At 46.0% G+C, this 21,401-nt stretch overlaps 1 protein-coding gene across 2 annotated transcripts in view; it reads right to left on the bottom strand.

Annotated features, from left to right (window-relative positions):
• BLK (BLK proto-oncogene, Src family tyrosine kinase) overlaps positions 1 to 21,401 on the bottom strand; it is a 45,710-nt gene that overhangs the window by 7,459 nt on the left and 16,850 nt on the right. For both annotated transcript variants that reach the window (XM_037392827.1, XM_037392828.1), the window contains exons 2-10: positions 21,065 to 21,167; positions 18,909 to 18,957; positions 12,860 to 12,953; positions 11,384 to 11,482; positions 10,047 to 10,150; positions 3,280 to 3,429; positions 2,641 to 2,793; positions 1,479 to 1,658; positions 814 to 890 (exon numbers count right to left, since the gene is read on the bottom strand). In XM_037392827.1, coding sequence (XP_037248724.1) covers positions 814 to 890; positions 1,479 to 1,658; positions 2,641 to 2,793; positions 3,280 to 3,429; positions 10,047 to 10,150; positions 11,384 to 11,482; positions 12,860 to 12,953; positions 18,909 to 18,957; positions 21,065 to 21,166 — 1,008 coding nt within the window. In that variant the 5' untranslated portion in view covers position 21,167. The remainder of the gene's footprint in view (positions 1 to 813; positions 891 to 1,478; positions 1,659 to 2,640; positions 2,794 to 3,279; positions 3,430 to 10,046; positions 10,151 to 11,383; positions 11,483 to 12,859; positions 12,954 to 18,908; positions 18,958 to 21,064; positions 21,168 to 21,401) is intronic.

Here is a 21,401-nt window from a genome sequence, read left to right as displayed (position 1 = left end):
GCCAGACTGGCTAGGACCAAAGTGGAGTGACTTTGCCAATCTCATCCTTCATGTACAACTTGTGGCCAAGATCATTGAACCACAGAATTATAGAGTGGTTTGGGTTAGAAAGCACTGTAAAGTTATCTAATTCCAACCCCGCTGCCATGGGCAGGGACACCTTCCACTAGACCAGGTTGCTCCAAGCCCCATCCAGCCTGGCCTTGAACACTGCCAGGGGTGGGGCATCCACAGCTTCTCTGGTGGTGCGACTCTGCTTGCAGTTTCCCTAACTTTGACCTGTTTGAGTTTAGATGCACTTCCGGACTGAAATGCAACTATTAACATTTACAGCCTGGGGATGCTTAGCAGGAAACAACCCTACAAATGTAAAAGTTTGTTCTCAGAAGAGGCAATATTCCCAGATTTGAGGGTCAGGACAGCCTTTATGCCTAATCATCAGAAAGGAAGACTGCTGAAAGCCAGCATGTCTTTACTTTGAAAGTCTCTTTGTTGAGCTTTTTCTTCCTTTTGAAAAAAGAGAAAAAAATTTTCCTTCTCAACAAGCCAGAAGAACAAACCAAACCAAACCCCAAACCTAAACCCCAGTTCTCTAGCACTGTACTAAGTTCCCCAGAGGCTGTCCTAAGGACGGTAGGGCATTGCTGAGCTGACATGCACATCAACACGGAGGGCTGAGGGAGAAACCCTAAGAGAGCACACCAGGAGGTGCTGTTTTTCTCCAGGAAATCAAAGCTCTGACAGACTTCAAGGATTTCACCGAGGCGATAACACATCATGATATTGTCTGCTTCCTAGAGACTGTTCACTAACCTGAGCAGACATATCAATGAGTTTTGAGAGATTCAGTTGGCTTCCTTCTTCTGACTTCAAGTAATCTAGTAAACACCCTGCAAAAGAGAAGAGACTGCTGTAACTCTTCTGAGTAAGTCTATACACCTGCTTTCCCCGGTGCTGCTTGGAATATATATGCAACAAATCTGCCGGCATCCTAGAGAAAATATGAGGAACCACAATGGGTGTCTGCTGGAGCATCTTCCATTAGGAAAGTTCCCAAATGCAGCCCATTTCTCCCTTGTATTTTGCACAGAATTTTGCAAACAGCTGAGCATTCATCACTTAAAGCCTTTATATATGAGGGGCAAAAGAGAGGAAAATTTCACCATGAGAGAAGTAAGTAAGAATCTGAAACAAACTTCCAGTAGGGACAGTGGAGATGAGAACTTTAAATACTTTTCAAATGGAGCATCACTATTTTGTGAAGTAGTCTATGAAATAGGAGACCACAAGAGGCAGGATTTCAACACCCAGGAAGTCCCTTCCAGTCCTACAAACAAACTTCTGGATCACTTAGTCCTTCTGCTTACAGATCTAGTACAATGCCCTCATCCCCACCAGTGTTATGCACAGGGTGTACCAGCTGGCTCATTGATCTGATTTTGCAGAAACCCAACAAAAAACTCAGTGGGGCTCTTTACCGTTGGCCATGTACTCTGTCACAATGTAGATCGGCTGCTTTGTCACTACCGCATACAACCGGACCAATTTGTTATGCTGGAGCCTCTTCATCAAGTTTGCCTCTGCCAAGAAGGCATCAGGGTCCATGCTGCCCTCCTTCATGGTCTTCACAGCTACCTTGATGTTGTTCTTGTAATAGCCTGCAGAGAGATAATGATGCACTGAGGAATTTCAGCCTCTCTATGGGCTCTATCAAGCTGTGCAATAAAGAACAGAAGAGCTTGTGGATCAGGGAGCAGAAAGCCACAGCAACAGCTTTCAATCTCTCAGAAAGAAATTCATGGTAAACCTCAGTGCCAGTGGGCTCTGAGCAACCAGCCAGGCATGAGAGGAGAAGGGAGAGACACGATACAACTGTCAGTCCTTGTGGCTTCATCAAGGATCATCCCTGCTCTGGATGGTGGACGCCCATGCAATGAGCCCATCCTCACGCAGTCCTCACAGTCCTGCAAGACTCTTTCTGGGTGAAAGGCCTAGGGCCTCCTGCCAGCTGGATTCTCAAATACTCCAAATGCCATTAAACAAGCCAGGACTCTGCAGTCAGGACATCAACTCAGTCTGGTCCTGTCCACAATCTCGATTGCCAAGGGAACGGGCAACCACAATGAGGACAGCGAAGGAGGCTGAGATCACCCACTTCCTTTCCCACGGATTAGCAGTGGGCAAGAAGGCATAAGGGTTTTGTATCTGGGTTATAAAATGGAACAGGGAAGCAGAAAAAGTAGGATAGTGTCACCCAGGTACCCTGCTGTGTGTCATTTAGGATCCTACACTCGTGCCCAGGATTCCCAGGAAGAATGAAAGCGTGTCTCAGGAGATTAATATATAGTTATTTCAGCACCCATTGCATGTATCCAGCCCGTGAAACCCATGCTCAACTACTCATCTGTGCAAACACAACCTGTCTGCTCCTTCCAAGCAGTACGGCATCTACTGCTCTGTGTGTACGCATAAATATGTGTTTATACGTTAGAATGCCCATGCTCAGACTAGTTGTGCCTTAGGGAAAAAGGGCTTTGTGTCTCCTTTGTTTATATATTTCTTTCCTGGAATGGGGAGAGGGGGGGATGGGGGGCAGAAGGGTTGCAGGGGGGGTGGGGGGGTGGAGGGAATTATACTTACCCATCCACACTTCCCCAAACTGCCCACTGCCAAGTTTCTTCACAAGCTTCAGAGACTCCCGTGGGATCTCCCATTCATCCTGTGCCCAGGGTCTCTGGGGAATCAGGGATATGCAGGGAGCTGTGAGTCGCTGGCACAGGCCGTCCCCTTTCTCTGCATGAGGACGAAGCACAGGACAGTTCAATGAGATGCCAGAGCTAACCTCCTCCTCCATCTACACATGCCAGGAAAAAGTCAACCCATGGGAAACATCCACAACCACACAAATGTTTCAGCTGCAGGGATCAAGGCACCAGAATGGAAAAAAAGAAAGAAAAAAGCTCAAAGGGAGCCACAGAGGAGCAAATTCTCCTGCCCAGCTAGTCCAAATGCTGCTTCTGAAACATCCCTCCTGCACATCCCTTCAGCATTCCCTCTTTCCTTTCCTGATAGGACACACTCCCTGGTTACAGGGCTGTGGGCAGAGCTCACCCTCACAATGCCCTACGATGAAAAAGCAGAACAAGGTGCCCAAGGCCTGCTTGGGGGAGCACACCTGGCCCATGAGAGTGGATGAAGTGGTGGTGGTGGCTGGTAAACCTGTTCTCCCTCTGTTCACATGCTAGGAGACATACTCATTAGGAAAGGCAAACAACTTACGGCTGTAATGCTGGATTAGCTCTGGCAGGTTGGCAAAAGTCATCCTGGGGGAGATGTAATACCCCCCACCATCTAAGGAGCGAATCCTGTAGTGCTTGATGATGTCCCCATGAGCAGAGTCGCTGTCTCTCACAGACAAGGAATAGGCACCTGGAGAATGAGTAGAAGAAGGAGCTGTGAGGACAAGCAGCACCCTACTCAGGGACTAGCCACCTCCTCTTTCCTTGGCTGCCTACAGCTGCAGACACCTGCAGATATGCCAGCTCTTGCTGATGCTTTCTCAGGTCAAGCCCCACCAGGCTGCAAAGCTACAAACTTCCCTCTCTCCAAGGCAAGTGGAGAGGATAAAGGTTCATCAGAGCTTAACTGAGCCTGCCAAGGCTTTGCTAAGACGTGCATGTGCTGTGGCCAACAGCCCCAAAGAAGCAATAGCACATCAATATATTAGCAATTTTCAATATTCATAGGTAATCAATAGCACATCTCCAGCCAGAACAATCAGGTACTCCTTAGGTCATGATGGTCTTGTCATAGCTCTCTATCTCCCATCTGAGCTCTGCCAACCCTGTCATCTCATCTCATGAAACAATTGACTGCAGGCTCACCGGTCTGTAGAAACACAGGACTGGCAAGGAGCTGAACCACCCCACCAGCACAACCAGAATTTTGGTTAGTGGGAGAGATAAGGTCAAGAGATATGTGTCCCTTCTCAGCATTATCCAAGGTCCCCATGTCTCTCTTATCCCCTATAACCCTTGTGCCAAGGTCAGTGGTTCAGCCAGGAGGTACAGAAGGAGGTACAGAAGGGGGATTCAGGAGAATTGGCTTGTTCAGCCATAAACTTGTGACAGTGGCTAAACCACTTCTAGACATTCACGTCCAGATTCATGTGCCTTTGACCTTGAGGGAGCTACTCAGTGATCTACCACTCCAACCTGTTATCCTCTCCCTAGAGCAGATTTATAATTTAAACCATGGGGCTGGGTTTTTTGCACACAAACCCATCACTAGATGTTGCTACAGAGCAGCAGCTTCCAGCCTATGTCCGTATAAATTTCAATACAGCTTAGCAGTGGGTTTTTTTTTTTTTTTTCCTTTTGTCTGGATCGTATTTCCAGAGAAAGTTGTTACAAGCCTGCTGGGCTGTTAAAAGTCTAACACGTCACACGGGGTTGATGGGCTGCCTTTTTTAATGTTTGAAAAGGCAAGGCTATATATGTTAAAAAGTATGTATCTGTCATGTAGGATCATAAGCAGAAGTGGAACCTTCCACAGTGACTCTGAAACCCTAATCCTACAAGTCAGGGAAAAGATTACTAACATATAATTCTCACTGTCTGATGTTTTTTCACCACAGCACCAGCAGTTCCCTACACCATGGCTGAAAAACATTTGCAATTTTTAAAAAGCAACAGAAAGCCACCTCTATGGGTATTTTCTCTGTTGCAGTGATTATAAATCTTTACAAGCAGAATTTGGAGAGTCTAAAACTTTTCCGACTACTAGTGGTTGTTCTGGGGGTACTCCCTTTCTGCAGAGACTATGAGATATTGTGGCATCATGTTCAGGAAGACTTGCTGGTTTAAATGCAGAGCCAGGGAACCTCAAGACTGGAAGCACATAGCCTTGGTGTGGTGGGGTCCTTCTCAACAGAGGATGTTCTTCTGAAACTCCTTCACCATGAGTGTCAGGCAGAAGACAGACTGAAAAGCACTTTTGGCTCTATCAGTCCTGCAGCTGGACATCTGAGAAATATTCCTGAAGCATCTTCAATGGGGCACCAAAAAACTCAAGGAAAGGGCAAAGGAATGGCTCCTTTTTGCACTCCATGTCCCAGTGGCCAAAGGTCACTACACAGCTGAAAATGTCTTTCCCAGGGAGTGATCTTTGGTCCCTGGTGGGTGCAGAGAGCTGTTGCTAGGGGTTGTGTCCACAGTGCTTAGCACATCGTGCTAGAGTTGATTGACCACATCCCTAGCACTTGGCCCCAGACCTACTCTGGCTCCTTTGTGGTACCTATGTGGCCCTAAGTTACAAATAATAATAATATTATTGTTATTATTATTATTATTATTATTATCGTTACCACCATCATCATCATCGTCATCGTCATTATTAACTTCTATTGTTGTTTTTAAGGATGATGATGTTATTTGAATTTGAAAGTGATTGAAATCACATGCAGGCCAGGCTGCAGCCCATCAGAGCTGGGCTTCTACAGCACAAGTCCAGGAGGATGCTTTGCATGCCTGGACTTAGGCATGTGTGGGATTTGTACGACATAAGGCTTGCTAGAGGAAGGAACCAAACATGGGGTGAACCCAGCCTCACTGATGACAGACAGCATTGCAGAAGGGAGCGCAGGAATTAACGACTAACATGTGTGCGAGTGGATGCCTGGGGGGCTGACAGTCAGCAGAAAAGAGGAGACCTGATCTGTGTGTTAGCGTGGTTGCACCCAAAACACCTGTTCTCCTGCAGGACCTCATTTCCAGACCCCTTTAAACCCTCTTGCATCTTTCAAACCAGTGATGTGCAGCATGCAGCAATGAAGGTGGCTCTGGGGCACCCTGCAAGCCAATTCATCAGCTGCCTACTACCAGTGTTAATACTTACTCTGTCATTAGAGATAACGACTGTATTTCAAGTTATGTCAGAGTTTGGTTTGCTTAAGTGAGTGTGGTAGAGCCTTCACCACCATCCCCCATGGCTGGTTACTGTTCCCTGGGGAGCTGCAGCGTAAAGGCAAAGTACTAGGGCTGAAAAGCTTAAATTCTCTCTTCTCCCAGTAACAGCAGCAAATGAAAAAAGTTACGTGGAGCCATACAGAAGGAAGGACTCCCAGTCTCCCCTGGTGATAGCCAGGATGGCCAAAAGGAGTTCTTGTTCTTCAACCACAAGGGACATTTGCCTGTCCTATGGTGCCACATCACATCCCAGCACAGACCTGGGCTGACACACAGAGGTCCACACCTGCACTCAACACCAGCTCAGAGCAGTTTGAGCACAACCAAATCTTGCCCTGGGCAGCTCTGGGTGTCAGACCCTCCTGTTCTGAGTCTGGGATCCCCAGACCCTCCTACAAGGGGTCTCAGGTCCTTTCTGTTCAAAGGTTGGCAAGTTCTGTATGGGACAGAGTAACAGAAGATGTAAGGGTGGGATTCAACTTCATAACATATCGAGGGTTGATTCAGTCACCTGAGCAGGTGTCTGGTACTGCTTGAGATGCTCTGGGGCATCTGCATGGGCTTAGAAGGTATGGTGCAAAACCACAACTCCTCGTGGAGCACCTGGAGATAGCTCCAAGTTGTTCAGTTTGGCAACCAAATCAAGCCCCAGTGACTACAGTGGGAGCTGAGGCAACTGCCATGTGTGGTATCTACATTTTGGTGTCTGCATCTCAGTCTGAGTCCCACCACATGTGGCATCTCCTGTTCCTATAGGTCTCATCAGGCTCTTAACTCCTTCCCAATGGGAAGCCCAGGAGCTCAGCTGGATGCAGTGGCTGAGCTCTGTGAAGTCCCTTCTGCCAGGAGCACAGGCGCACCAGTCTTGCTGCGAGCCAGGATTTCGTGACTTGGCACAGCTGTGTGGCTGTGCTCCTGCAGGTTTCAGAATGATTATTACTTCGGCGGAAGATTTGTTTATTTCCAGCAGCTTCAGCAAGGCTAGCTCTCCACTGATGATTTCACTGCTGGTCTGCTTCCCACACTGCCTTGACAAGGACCCATCTTCCCGGGATGTTAAACATGCCTTTCACAGACTCTGCCAACTGTTAGCTGAAAGAGAAGCCCTCAGGTTTACAGTTTCTGTGTCTTTAACCATGAGCAAAATGAGACAGTGCTTAGGATGGGCTATGAGTAGTTGCAGCTCTTAGGCAGGGTGCAGAATGCATCCCGCTGGGGCTGAGACAACCCAGTATGAGACAACCACCCTCCAGTGCATGGTGGTACTGCCCTTAGCTCAGCTCAGCACTTTGCCCTGAAGGTCAAATGTTGCTGATGATGTGCAAAGTGAACGAAAATACACACAGTGTAGGCAGAGAACAGGAAGAATCTGTGGGGTTCGAAGGGCAGGGTTAATTCCATGGCATTGCTCTGGACATCTTGTGGTGGGTCACAGGGTGCTTTACATTAATGAACTCAGCTTCACAGCATATTTGGACATGCGGGGCTTTCTCTTTTCCCTTTCTCTTTAGAGAGGAGGAAGCTATGGTTAACATGGATCAAATGGTGTCACCACGGCTGTTCAGGCAGTCTGAAACACAGGGTGTTCAGGTAGAAGCTGATGGCATAGGATGATTCAGAGGATGAGGTGTTTGAAAGAATAGCAGCCATATTTTAAGACATAATATCAGAAAAGGCACAGGTGAAATATTTCAGAGCAGAAGCTGATCTCTGACCATTTGGCACTCATATGGGACTTTCACAGACTGGAACACTCCCCATCTGCTAATGCAGAATATCACACATCTCCAGCTAAGTCTGCTTCTAGACAGCAGAGACGGGGCATTAAAATTGGGTCCAGCCTGGTTATTTCTCCTTGAATCTCAGGACTCCGACACCTCTATCCAAGCCCTGTGTGACCTAGACCCACCCACACTCCAGAGGACTGCAGGGAATTATTTCATCCTGAGTTTGCAGCTCGTGGCTAGCAGTAGTAGGAGGCAATTGCCCAAGCAAGTGCAGGGAAAGTTCTGATCCCATCCATGTGTGGCACCTAGAGATGCCACAAAGACTAGGATCATGTGTGGACATCGCTCCTTCCCAGACCTTCAGACACAATGCATGAGTGTCTGCTGGGCTTGTGTATAGAACATGTGTTGCTCCTTACCCTTCCTGGGTGCAATGTATAGTCATGCCACCTACCCAAATATCCCAGCAAAATAAAGGGAGAGTCAGAAAGGGAGAACCAAGAACAACATGTGATGACTAGTCCAAGGCTGATCATTGCAAAGGCATCACAAAGGTAGCAGAGAAACCAATATACAAGCAAAGCAAGTGACAAGCAGAGTGCTTAGAAACAAGTCTCTTCAATGTTTCCTGACCTGAATATTCCCTAAAAATTCTGAAAACTGCAAATCCTCATGGAATGCGGCTCTCCTACTTGGCATCAGCTCAGTAGGGACATGTGGAGGTGAGCCCAGTGATGGGGCAGGGGAAAAAAGGCTGTTATAATGCTAGCACAGCACCCTTGCCTGATGGCTGAGGGAGAGAGCTATAGGAAGATGAGCATCTTGTTGCCCCACTTAACACACTAAATACCACACCAGTTCAAGACCAGCACTCCAGTTTGACTGCCTCTGTCAAATCCTGCTGCTGGAGGTGGTTGAAACATCCAGGTCTGCAACACATCCAGGGCTCAGACTACATCTGTGAGCAAGCTACACCATGCTAGAGCATGCTTTCTAGTCCTGGGGTCACCACAAAACTCTCTCAGCCTCAAAATAGGGTGAATGCACTCAAATTAGCTATGGGGAATGGCTCCCAGTTGATGCCAGGACAAAACCTGAACAGAGACTGTGTGGATGATCCAGCTGTCACATCCAGGCTCTGGCACTATTTGATTTACTGGTAATGATGTAGCCATTGAAGTAGGAACAGATACTGCCTTAGAGACCTCCCATGTGAATGAGGGAAAACGGAGACAAGAAAGGAAGAGGGAGATGCTACTGTAGGCAAGAACTCGTAAAATGGAGGATTGCCTATGTTTCCACTCTTACTGTTTGGCCTGAGCCCTGCAGAAGCATTTGGGAAACAAGCCAAGGGAAAGAAGGTCCAATACTACTTCAGAGGGATGCTCCAAGTCTATACTGATCTATCAGGAAGACAGAAACCACCTTTTCCAATGTGGCAAAGAAAGACGACTCTGTCCATTTCACAGGAAAGAAACCAAAACACAGCAAGACTGAAGTACTTTCCCAAACTATGCTGTGGAGCTGGTTCAGAGCAGAACTGTGAGCACTGTTTCATCCATGCTGTAAACACACCTTCTGGCCCAGAGGATGCAAGGAGAGAAAAGTAGGAAAGAAACAATATGAAATTCCCATGGGACAACCTAAACTAGCTTCCAGGCTGTCTACAAATTAACAGCACAGAACAAAGCAATTGCAATTACACAGTAAAGTATTACTGTTAATCGCCATATCCATTGCCCAAGGGAAGTGACCACAATGTTCTGCCCTTTCCATCCTCATCGGGTCATGTCTTCAAAAGCCAGACATGTTCATATGGAAGGAAAGTGGATGAAGTCCAACCTCCTTCCAAAAGTTCTGGTTTACATGAATTCCCCCTGCTGCAGACTATCAGGAAAAACATGTTTCCTATGGGAAAATGTTCCACCAAAAGACTTTTTTCAATATTCTGCAAGTTTCTGCTGCAAACTGGAGAAAAGCTTCTTCAAGAGTGTGAAGAATAATCTCCATTTGCCAAAAAAAGTAACATTTCCTTAGGAGGAAAAGGAAAAGAAAACCCCTACACATTGTTTTGGAAAGCCTTTCCTGATTAGCTGTGTTCCTGCATCTCTGCCATGAACTGTGGTGACAAGACTCACTCTTACCACAGCCTAAACTACACATATGAGTAGCATCATAAGCAAATCTTTGATCTCCAAAGCCTCCAGCTCACTTCTACTGCTGATCCCAGCAAGCATTAATTTTCCCATCCAGATCCAAGAAAAGCTGACACAACTAAACTTTGCAGTCAGATCTGAAAGGTTTTCCAAGCCATGGCAATAATGAGGAGTTGCCCTTGCTCCGTGGATCTCACCTTTGCTGGTTTCACTCTCACGAACAAGGAAAGAGCCAACTTTGTTACCAGAAGACAACAGCAGCCTTTCAGCATCTTTTCTGCTCAGAGTTTTAAAATACCACCTGGGAAACAGAAAAGGCACATTTGTTGCTTGAAAAAGAAAAGCTTTTAAAAAAATCAAATTTTTCCCAGGTAGTTAATCTTTTTTACCATTACATTCTGAAACCGAGGTTTATTTTTATCAGCAAATAGGTTTTTTATCTGCTGGAAAATGGCAGTAATAGACTGTTTTTAGTAGATTAACACCAGATTTCAGTCACTTTGGGCTTGTTTCACAGCCTAGCAATTCAGCCAGGGTAGAGAGTAGATGATATGTGCAATAGCCTGTACACGAGAGAAGTGCAAGCTCAGCCAGAACACAGACTCTGAGGCACTCAGGGACCCATCGGTCACCTGGCAAGTGGGTGAGCCCTGAGCAGTGCCCAGGCAGGCTGTGTATACAGCAGATACGTTAGCTGGAGGCTGAGTATAGGGTGCCCACAGCCATTTAAGTGCACCCTTTGGATACAAAGAGCATTTATATCTTAACCACATTTCTGTGTGCAGCTAAATATTTGCTGAATTCCATGTTGGTTGATTCCCTCCAAGAGGAGATTGCAAGCAGGTCTGATAATTTATAGCTGAATGCCATAAAGGCGAGTAAGTCATGGAAACAATTTCTTCTTCTTCTGTTTATATTATAGGCAAAATAAACCCTTTTGGCTCAAGTCTTTCTTACTATCTTCTTTGCAGGGAGCCAAACATGAAGTCTGCATCTGGGCTAATGAAACAAACAGCACCGTGCTGTGAGTGGGCACTGGCACTTGGTTGTCTGCCCCGTTAAATTGTTGGCGTGGTCCCTGGCACATTTGAGACCTGGATCAATGCACACTCCTGAGTGACTCCCAGTTTACATATGGATACCTTCTTGGAGGCTTAGGAAGTTTAACACTATGCGTGTGGGTGGACTGGCCCAGTGGGGCCAGAGGATGCTCCTTGGCACTGCTAATTTACCAGTGCAGATAGGACGTTTATGTTCTCTCGCCCAAATCCTTGTTTTCCTTGGTGGGTGCAATCAATGGGACAGGAGTCTTTGCCCGCTTTCCCCACAGCAACCTCATCCTTCCTGCTCCGCACCCATATGGTGCTTAAAACTTCTCCTGAACTTTTTGGAGTATTGTTGGACAAGATGAAAGACCTCTTGCTTTCCAGCCCAGCAGTGACACCTTCCTGCTGGCAAGTAAAGCTGTTCCCATAGCTTTCTGAGAGATGGCACACTGCAGCAGTGTTCACCATTCCTAAGCTTTCACACTTACTTTTCCTCTTCCAAAGTGTCCACTTGTGCAACGAAGTTACTGGGGATATAGCCTTTCCTCCCACTGCTGAGGGATTTTGCCAGCCACCAGTCCCCCTCACTGCAAAGCAAGCAGAAGAGAAAGCATGAGTGCCTGGAGAAGGTTTCATGACAAGCCAAGGCTGCGAGGACAGCATGGTTCCTGGGGTTTCGAGCACTGAGAATAAAGTAGGGCTCCTTAATCCACTCTACGGGTACCTCTCAATTTCCTAGGGCCACCACCAGGTTGAAGGCTGTTGGTGTCTGGTTGAGTGCAGAGGAAGCACAGAGTGACGAAAGACCCAAACCTCTGCTACGCACCCCAAGTGAGATAAGGGAAATCTGGGTCACCATGGGTTTATTTTGCCTTTTGCATAGGGACATTGTGGGTCCTTCTTTTTGCTCCTTCCTTTGTTTGCCAGACACTCCACTGCTTTGCTCCTGCACTTCTGACTCAGCCAGCAGCCATCTGCACCCAGCAGGCTCTCCATCTCCCTGACCCACAGGTCCCAGCCCATGGCATCTGGGTGAGAAATGTCACCTCTGGAGGCCACCTCACAGAGCAGTTCAAGAATGGAGCAGCCCTACAAGGTCTGTTGACTGGGATACCCAAGCCCACCTCTGCCCTGTTATGGACTGGGCAGATGGACTGTCAGTCTTTTCTTTTGTGAGTTTGAGAAGTTGAAATGAAACCACCCACTTCTCTGGCTCAATTCTGTCCTTTCCTCTGACTACGCCCAACCCACATCCTTTGCCAAAGCATGATCAGCACAAAATATGGAACAGGAGCTAGGTTATTGTTATTTATGTGCTACTTCTGTGCCCACCAGCAGTGAAGAAGGTCCCAGTAGTATCTAGGCTGGATGCTACCCAACCCCAAAGTATCTATAACCCATGGAACTGTCACCTTCCCCAGCCTGCAGAGAGAAGAAGGTACCCATAGTTACACTAGAGCAAAACTAAGGCACAGGCTCAGCTCTGGTGAGCTGTAAATTGGTGTCTGACCCCAAGCCCCCCCCTTTTCCCAGCCTTACTATGCTCATCTTTGAATCTCCCTCTGGCAGCAGGTCATTTCACAGAGTCACAGAATGGGCAGGGTTGGAAGGGACCTCTGGAGATCATCCAGTCCAACCCCCTGTTAAAGCAGGTTCTCCTACAGCAGGTTGCACAGGATCATGTCCAGGGAGCTTTTGAATGCCTCCAGAGAAGGAGACTGCACAGCCTCTCTGGGCAGCCTGTCTCAGTGCTCTGTCACCCTCAAGGGAAAGAAGTCTTTCCTCATATTCAGAAGGAACTTCTTGTGTTTCAGTTTGTGCCTGTTGCCCCTTGTCCTGTTGCTGGACACCAGCATGGCCCCATCCTCTTGACACTCGCCCTTAAGGTTTTTTTAGACATTAATAAGATCCCCTCTCAGCCTTCTCTTCTCCAGGTTAAACAGGCCCAGCTGTCCCCCACTTACTTGGAGAGGACTTGGAGTTTTTCCCCCTTGACCAGCTGCAGGTCACGGTTACTTGAGGCAGGAAAATCGTACAGTGCAACCACAATCAAGTTATCTGAAAGAAGAAGTAGCACCATTGAATCCAGCCTGTTCCCTGGTGATGCACACCTGGGTGTATGGCAGGGCATTTCACCCCCCTGCACACAGGGGCTGTCACACCCTCATCCCCCAAAAGCCAGGCTTTCCACCGACACTGCTTTCCTGTCAACCACAGCCTCTGCTCAGGGGCTAATGCTGATTCACCCAAGTGTTTCCTCTATGTGTGTGTTTTTAAGGTACTCCAGACCCCCCTACCCACAAAACCCAGCATGTCAACAAGAAAAAAGGGTTTGTGTGAAATAAGAAGGGTCATAAATAACCTGTCAGTGTTTGGCCTGAGCTTTACATGGTGGTAAATGAAAACTGATGGAGCAATATTTCCCAGAGTGGCTCTGGAATTTGAGTCAAAAAGATCAGGTTTTCTTGAATGAAAAAGGTATAAAGTCATCTCAGTTTTTGTTATTCGAGCCCATTGCTAGGATTTAACACTCCCTCCAGATGCTCTTGACTTAGCTTGCATCTTGCCATCCCTTTTACACACTATTCCTTGCAGATGTGGCACCACATTTAAGTAACACTGCTGCTTTTGAGCACCTCTATAGTGCCTGGCTGCTCTGCTCAGCTGAAATTCCCACAGGGCTTGCGGATGCTCCAGGACAGTCCTTCCCTCTCCCTGGCCTTGATGCACTTTACATGCTGCAGATCACAAAACCAGTGCTTTGTGTCTCCCATTTCACTTGCAACCCACCTGGACCAAGGCTGTGAGCAAGTCTGCATCCCCATCCCCTACCCTACCAAACTGCTTTTATTCCAGCCCTGTTGGCTGAGTCTAAATTTTGACAAGGCAAAATGAACTTGCACCCCCTGATGCATGCGAGCCATGCTGTGCATGGCAAAGCTGCTGCCTGGTACGTGTGCTGTGAGGTTGTTAACCAACCTTGGGGCAGATCTCTGTGGGCTGGAGCTGAATTGCTATGTTTGCATATGCCCAGGTTGTGCTGGTGCTGCTTTCGGAGAGGTTGTGCAACTGTTCATATGTGCTCGGTATGCTCGCAGCTACTGAAGCAGAAATGAGCAGCTATTTTGAGGCAGATAAAACTTTATAAAGAGGATCATCTCACGCACAAGACCACAAAACTCTAAACAGAACACGATGGTGAAACATAAAAAAAAAAAAAGAAAAAAGGAAAAAAAAAAAAAAGAATGAAAACTAGAAAGAGAAGAAAAAGAAAAAGAAAAAGAAAAAGAAAAAGAAAAAGAAAAAGAAAAAGAAAAAGAAAAAAGAAAAAGAAGGGGAAAAAAGGGGAGACCATTTGCTGCAGAAAGGTTTTAGCTTGTACACAGCCTAATTAATGCACCGAGATCGATGGACAGTCTATTATTAGCATTTTTCAAAACAGACCGTCAAGCCACAGTCTCTGTGTGACCTTTTCAAATAATGCCAACAGCAAGACAGCCAGACTGGCTCTTTGTCATCACAAGATAACATGTCTCTGGGGCAACTTGGGTTTTGTGTCCGTGCAAGGCCTGGCTGCTGCTCTGCTGGCAATTTATTGGAGAGGAGGGAGGAGAAAGGGTCAGCAGGGGAGGAAATGTAGCTTTGTAAACCAGAGCCCTGAGCAGTTCCCTTCAGGCTTGCAAGGAGGAACTTGGAGATCTGTGAGAGGTTTCAGCAGGGCCTCACTCACTCCTACGTAGGGGGAAAAGGATGATCAGTCACAAGGGGGAATGCTTTGAAGTCTAAAAATAGCTTGCATGGTGGGGGGCTTCCCCTTGGGGGATCTCAAAGTGTTTGGCATTAGTGATGTACCCAGACTCTTGTTGCCTCCTTGAAAAAGTTGTTATCGCACAACTTCTCTGACATGAAAGGTTTCTGGGCATGTGCCTACTGCGAGGTGTCCGCAACAAACATGCTCATTCATCCATGTGCACCATCCTGCTCCTCTTAAAAGTAAAACAATGTAGCGGTCACACTTTTGCTTTGAAAAATAGAAGCGAATGTGTAAACATCTTCAAGCACAGAGTGTCTGGGTATTCCAGAAAAGAAAATTAAAAATGTAGTTTTGATCTTGAAGCAGCTGATGTAAGCACGAATAAATGAAACAAACAAACAAACAAACAAAAAAAGGGGGGGTGGGGGTGGAGAGGGAGAAAGAAATGGCAAAAGATAGCAGGGACAAAAATATGCTGAAAAAATACTATGATCACCTCTTATCCCCTTCTCAAAATACGTGTTGAGAAACACTGCACACTTAAGTGAGCCAGAAGAAAAGCTCTCTCTGCTCATGCCAGCAAGACTTGTCGTCTCATGATGAAAGTGACTCTTCCCGTCTCTGAATCTGTCATCCCACCGAGAAACAGCATTGATAATACTTTCTTGGGCTATTTGATCAAGTTAGGTCATGAGTGACTCTACAGCAGAGAAGCTGTCGGGGCTTCTAGGAGTGACTGCTTTGCAGATAATGCTAGCAGCCTGGAGACTTTGATTGCGAGCCAAATACATCTTGGCTCAGAGCTGCTGTCAGGAAAGTTAGATACCAGCTCGGTTTGCATAGGCTGAGTGCCAGTTTGATGGCTTAATAGAAATGATTCAACCAGTCTTCCCACCACCACCCCGTCATGAATGGAAGGTCTTTGCAACTGTCTCATGGCTATGGAGTCAGGCTGAGACCATGCCAGGGTCCCCCAGACAATCAGCATTTGGTTCAGAGCCATGCTAGGATGGTCCTGGGGTAAATGACAACTCCCAGCACATGTGCTGGCCGGCTGGGTGCTCTGAGCTATGAGTTACTGCAGCTGCAAATGGGTCCAGCTTTCTGTTTCAGCATGGCATGGATTGGCTCACCAAGATAAATGTGTGCTAGAAAAGGATGACTTCAAAACACCTGGCTGCTGGTGGCACACGGGCCTCATTGCTGCTGTCACCAAGAGGAACATCATTAGATCCCATTGGTGGAGATGCAGAAGACTATGGGCTGGGACTGTGGCATCTCCAGCTGGTCAGCAAGCCACATGTGACAGCATGGGAGATGCCTCCTCGGTCATCCAGGCTTGCATTGTGTGAGTGTTTTCTGCCAAATACCTTTCTGCCTTGTGTTTTGGCACAGTGAATGTTTTTGCAGATAATGTCTGCTTTCCTTATAAAATCATATCAGACCTAAATTCTTAATATTTTTATTAGAAAATCAGAACATTTTGGGTAATTCACTCTCATCTTCCTTCTCTCTCTTGCTTTTGATTGGGAATGCCCATTTTTGTTGAGAAGTAATTTCTTATTGAAAAGTCAGCTTTTTCAGTAGAAACAACCCCTCCTTTCCCCAGTTAGGCTGAAAACCACATTTCTGACAGCATTCTTTTCAAACTCAAACCCATATTCAAGAAACAACTATAAAAAAAATTTACCTAAGAGCTTTGATGTTAATTTTGAGATGCCTCAAAAGACCTTCAATTTCCAGAGCACACTAAGGTCCCACTCCCTGAAAATCAGTCCTATTCATATGATGATTAGCCAAAAGCAAGCAACAAGGTGGAAGAAGTTGCAGTTCCTTAATCAGAAGAAATGATATAGCAGAGAGACCGATTCTTTGTGCAGTTGCAGGTTATTAAAATACCTGAGGGCAAGCATGCAAAATGACCAGCTCTCTCCATCAGTGGTACATAAATCCAGCTGAGCAGCTGGCAGAGCAAGGGTAGGAGTTATTTTATCTATCTGCTATGTGTTATCTATCCAATGAGACAAGAGGGCAAGAGAAAATGGCCTCAAGTTGTGTCGGGGAGGTTTAAATTGGATATTAGGAAAAATTTCTTCACTGAAAGTGTTGTCAAGCACTGGAACAGGCTGCCCAGGGAGGTGCTGGAGTCATCATGCCTGGAGGGATTTAAGATGTGTTGCTATAGGATGTGGTTTAGTGGTGGCCTTGGCAGTCCTGGGTTAATGGTTGGACTTGATGATCTTAAAGGTCTTTTTCAACCTAAACAATTCTATGACACTATGACTGCAAGCAAATAGAGCTATTGTGTTTGGTGGCACCAACATGGGCCAGGACTTTGCTGTACTGGGGGCTTTAGAGGTGCAGAATTCAAGGTATATCGTGGTGAGGGCTTAGAGAACCACGTTAAAAGGAATGAGAGACTAACATGATGAAAGAACCCACTCCAAGTGAAAAGTGGATCAGTGATGCTGTCAAAATTGCAGCTGAATCCAGAGTTATGCACTCTTCCTGCCTTTGTGTTACTTCCATTAAGATAAATAATGTCAGGAGGAATTAGTCTTTTGTTAACGATAAATAAATAAATGATTTCTGAGGCAGTGGTGTGAAAGCTTGAAACTGAAACAAGTTGCACAACACTGAGATCAGAAAAAAAATATGCAAGGAATATAAAAAAACCAAGGAAGAAACAGGCTTTGATTTTATATTACATGCCACGCTTCCATAGTCAATAATTTTGCCTGACTGAACTTGAAGTGTTCCCAGAGGATATAATTAAGCTCTTTGATTTTTTTATATGATTGAATTGCCTGGATTTGGTGCCTTCTCTATCAATTCACTTGAATTACCTTCTTTCATGAGAGTATCTCAGCTGTCTCAAATATCTTGCACGGTTCCTCTCAGCCCTTTTTGCCACACAGGGCAAAGTCAGACATAGCATCATTTCTGGAAACTCAGGCACCAGTAGAGAAAGATAAGTTCTCCAGACTGTCAGTATGAATATTCCTCCAAAACTAGAACTGAACATAACAAACCAAAATATTTTTGAGACCTGGAAATGTCTAACACAGTACTTAATGCATTTTTTAGCATCTTTCCACTTCTGCCTTCTGGCACAAAGCAGAAGTAAAAGCAGCCTCCCTGAAGAGAGCTTCTGTTGTGCTTCTCACCAGAGTGAGAAGGTTGATAAAAAAACAGTGATGGCTGTTCAGTTGTGGAGGTAGGAGAGCACGGCCACTTGGAAACGTGCCATGAAAACAATTTCACAAAAGAAAGTATGGCTTCTGGGAGAATGGTACTTGCATGTAAATGCACCCTTATACATGTGATTGAAGAGCTACTCCTCCCATGAATTTGATCTCCACAAGAACTGTCAATTTTGAAGAATATTTTAATGTTGCAGGAGTCCCTCTGTCTGCCCTGTGGCAGAGACCCTCTGTCATCATCCATTGCACCTAAGGAGACCCAGCTCTGTTGCTCCATCATCCTATTTCTTTGCCACTCTGCTTTTTCCTTTCCTCAGGCCCTGTCTCCCCTCATCCTACATTTTTGCCTATGTAAGGAAATTTTACGTGTTGCTAGCTGCTTTGTTCCAAGCTTCCTCTATTCTTTGCGCTCTTCTAATTCTCTCTGTCTCTTTCCCTATCCTTAAACTTCAAAACTTCTTGGACAGAAATACATGCAATTTTCTGTCAGAGGTTGGGCAGAGGTAACAAAAGGCTTCCTGCTAAATGGCAATCATCTACCAAACGTCATCTGCGACTGGCAGATAATTGCAGAGGTGGATGAAGCCAACAAACAGTCTCCAAGCAGGGGCTCTGTGCAACCTTATTTTATACTCTTTCCTTTTTTCTCATTCTCTTTACAGCCTTTCTGGGCTCTTTGATGACTACTATTTCCTCTGAAATTTTCAACTGGCTGGATATAGCATCCACAATTTACCATGCTGCAAACAGGCCAGCAGACAGAGAAATCTCATGCAGTTGATGTTTCAGATCTCACTTTCCTCATCAATGAAGGAGTGCTTTTCCCTCTTAATTTCTTTGATGAGCAGGGGAAACTGGCAGCTACCAAGAGTTAGTGATGTAAACTGCATCTTCCAAAACACACTGATAAACCTCCCCGCCTGGCAATGCTAAAGATACAGAAACCGCATGCCTGCAGCAGGAGGGCTCATTCTTAAGACCTGCTGCTGGGGGACCACCACCTTACAAAACCCCACGGGAAGGTGAAAAAAACAGCAATTGAGCTAAGAATCTTACCTTGTACAGAGGCTTGGTTTAGATGAGAGATGTTGATAAATTGTCTGCCCTTTGGTAGAAACAGAAAGAACAAAGAAGACATTTATTACTTCGCTGTGTTTGCAGGGAGACCTGCTCTCAGCTTCACAGAGGAGTGGCAGTCTGATCCGGAGCCCAGTGTAGTCAGATAACAGCCCCTACATCTGGCTCTGTATGTGTCGTGATGGCTTTAGCACATTTTGCCATGATGTGTTCATAGCTGTCTTAACTATAAGCTTGAATAATCCTTGGCTCCCCTCTGAATAAAAGCATTAATCTGCTACCCACCCACTGAGACCCTGGTCTATATAACTCTTGTTCACTGATAACAGATTTTGGATCAATGGGGGATGAGACATGAATGACCCCATTGAGAAATGACAATTGCAATATCATTTGAAGCAGAAAACCAAGTCCCAAGGCTCATCAAATATCCTTTGCTCAGGGATATGTTCAGAAGACTGGAGGCAGTGACTATATCAACAAATTAAACAGAAGCAAGGTACTATAACTCATCTAGGCACACTTTTAAAACATGGATGTGGTCCCTAGTTTGGTTTGGTCCAGAACCTGAGGGTGGCCAACTGGCCATAGGCCACCTCTAATCAGCAGCTGGGATGCGACCCCCTTGTTTTGTGGGCTAAGAGCTTAATATCATGGAAACGGTCCTGTGGGCTCTGTTGGCCTCTACCCAACTACAAACAGCAACCCTGTGATCAGTCCAAGGTACAGTACCTAATGACTGTGGTGGGTCTTTGACCAGTACCAGGTATTTTTATACCCATGCAAAAGGTATAAAAAAAGGTATATAAAAAACTACAGTCTCCATATTAAAAACATCTAGTGTTTTCTGTCTGCACCACCATTTGACTCCTGCTTAACAGCAGTGGGTGGGTGGGGGAAGCTGCTCTCCCACTGCCCTGTCTAATTTAATTGAAGGAAATATGGACTTCTGGCATGGGAGAGCTTAGTGCCTGTGGCACAAAAAAAAAAAAAAAAAAAGTGTCAGAAGGTGATTGATGATACTATGTTTACACTGAGAGCAGCTCCTCTCCAGTGAGCCGGGGAGAAGGAAATTTAGGAAAAGGACATCTTCTTGGTCAATCTGACATCTGCTGTCATGAAAACTGGACTTTATAACCACAGGAAAACTCAGAAATGAAACTGAAGGAGTAAAAAATACACCTTCACCTGTCATCAAAAACAATGACAGGCAATTCCTCCCCCACTCTCAGAGCTCAAGACCTGAGATGGTTTTCACATAAAAGTTGTACCTAGAGTTTCTCTTGTGCTGGCTGCTGGCTGCAGTGCTGACAAGGGCAAGAAAAAACAACTTCAAGTCCCCTGTACAGCATCAGACAGACAGGCAAAGTGATTTCCACAGTTTAAACAAGGAGTTTGTTATTTGAGGTCTCCTAAATGCTGACACAGTGTCTTACTGATCTGTGTCCATGCAAGCAGAGGCCATATGGATTCAAAGGAAGAAGCAGATGCTCAGGATTCCTGATTCTCAGACCTACCCCAACACAGATTAGTTATAGACCCTCTTTAGTGAACCTCTTGTCCTCCTTAATGGTAAAGTTTCCACTGCGGTTTGCAGCTTTGAATCTCAGCCGGAATCTAGCACATCTTTGTGCCGTTTGCAAGTCAGCAACACCAGCCTGGGTTGCAGAGCACTGAAGGCAGCAGCCCTGTCTAAAAGATATGGCTACCAGCTTGGAGGACGTGCATCCATTCTTTTCTCCCTGTCTCCTGCCCTGCTCTCCAGTCCAGCCCATGCAAATAATTGTGCCAGGCTCAACAAGGCATAGCCTTTCTGAGCACCACCATCCCTAGCCCACTCAGACAATTTATGGCCATAACATATCCCCAAGGAGAAAATGTCCCCCTTTTTGACAGAATAAAAACCCAGAGAAAGAAAGGGTTGAATTGAATGGTTCACCCCGTATTAAGAAGCTTTTGAGGTGGAGCCAGGCATAAATATTTCTTTTCTGCCCTTTGAGCAACACGTCCCAATTGGTGACCACATTTTAGGAAACAGAAGTACTCAAGTTCCTTCTGGCACACACAAGCATGGCCTGCATCACTCCAGGCACTCACTGAGGATCCCATGAAAGGACACAAAACTGCAAGCTTACTTTGGGTGGGGCCGGCGGGGTTTTACTCTTGGTTTTTGGGTTGCTTCCAGAAGCGTGTTTCTCATGGGAGGTCAGCTGATTTTTGCTCCCGAGCAATCCCATCCTGGAAGGAAGACCAGAAATTACTTTTTAATGAGACCACTCTTGGGGAAAGGGGCAGGTACTGAGGGAAAAAACAATCTTCTTATTCATGAAGAAAGTTGGAGAAGATGAGAATTCAGGACAATGGGACAATGGAGAGAGAGTCTAAAATCATCCCATCTATAGTCCTCCTACTACACTGGACCTTGTGAACCTCACTGTTTCAGTTCCCCCACAACTCCGGTTTTTCACACTG

Source organism: Falco rusticolus, chromosome 6 (assembly GCF_015220075.1).
Source record: "Falco rusticolus isolate bFalRus1 chromosome 6, bFalRus1.pri, whole genome shotgun sequence".
NCBI classification, from domain to species: Eukaryota; Metazoa; Chordata; class Aves; order Falconiformes; family Falconidae; genus Falco; species Falco rusticolus.
The sequence above is the reverse complement of the archived record's forward strand: the minus strand, read 5'-3'. Positions and strand labels throughout refer to the sequence as shown.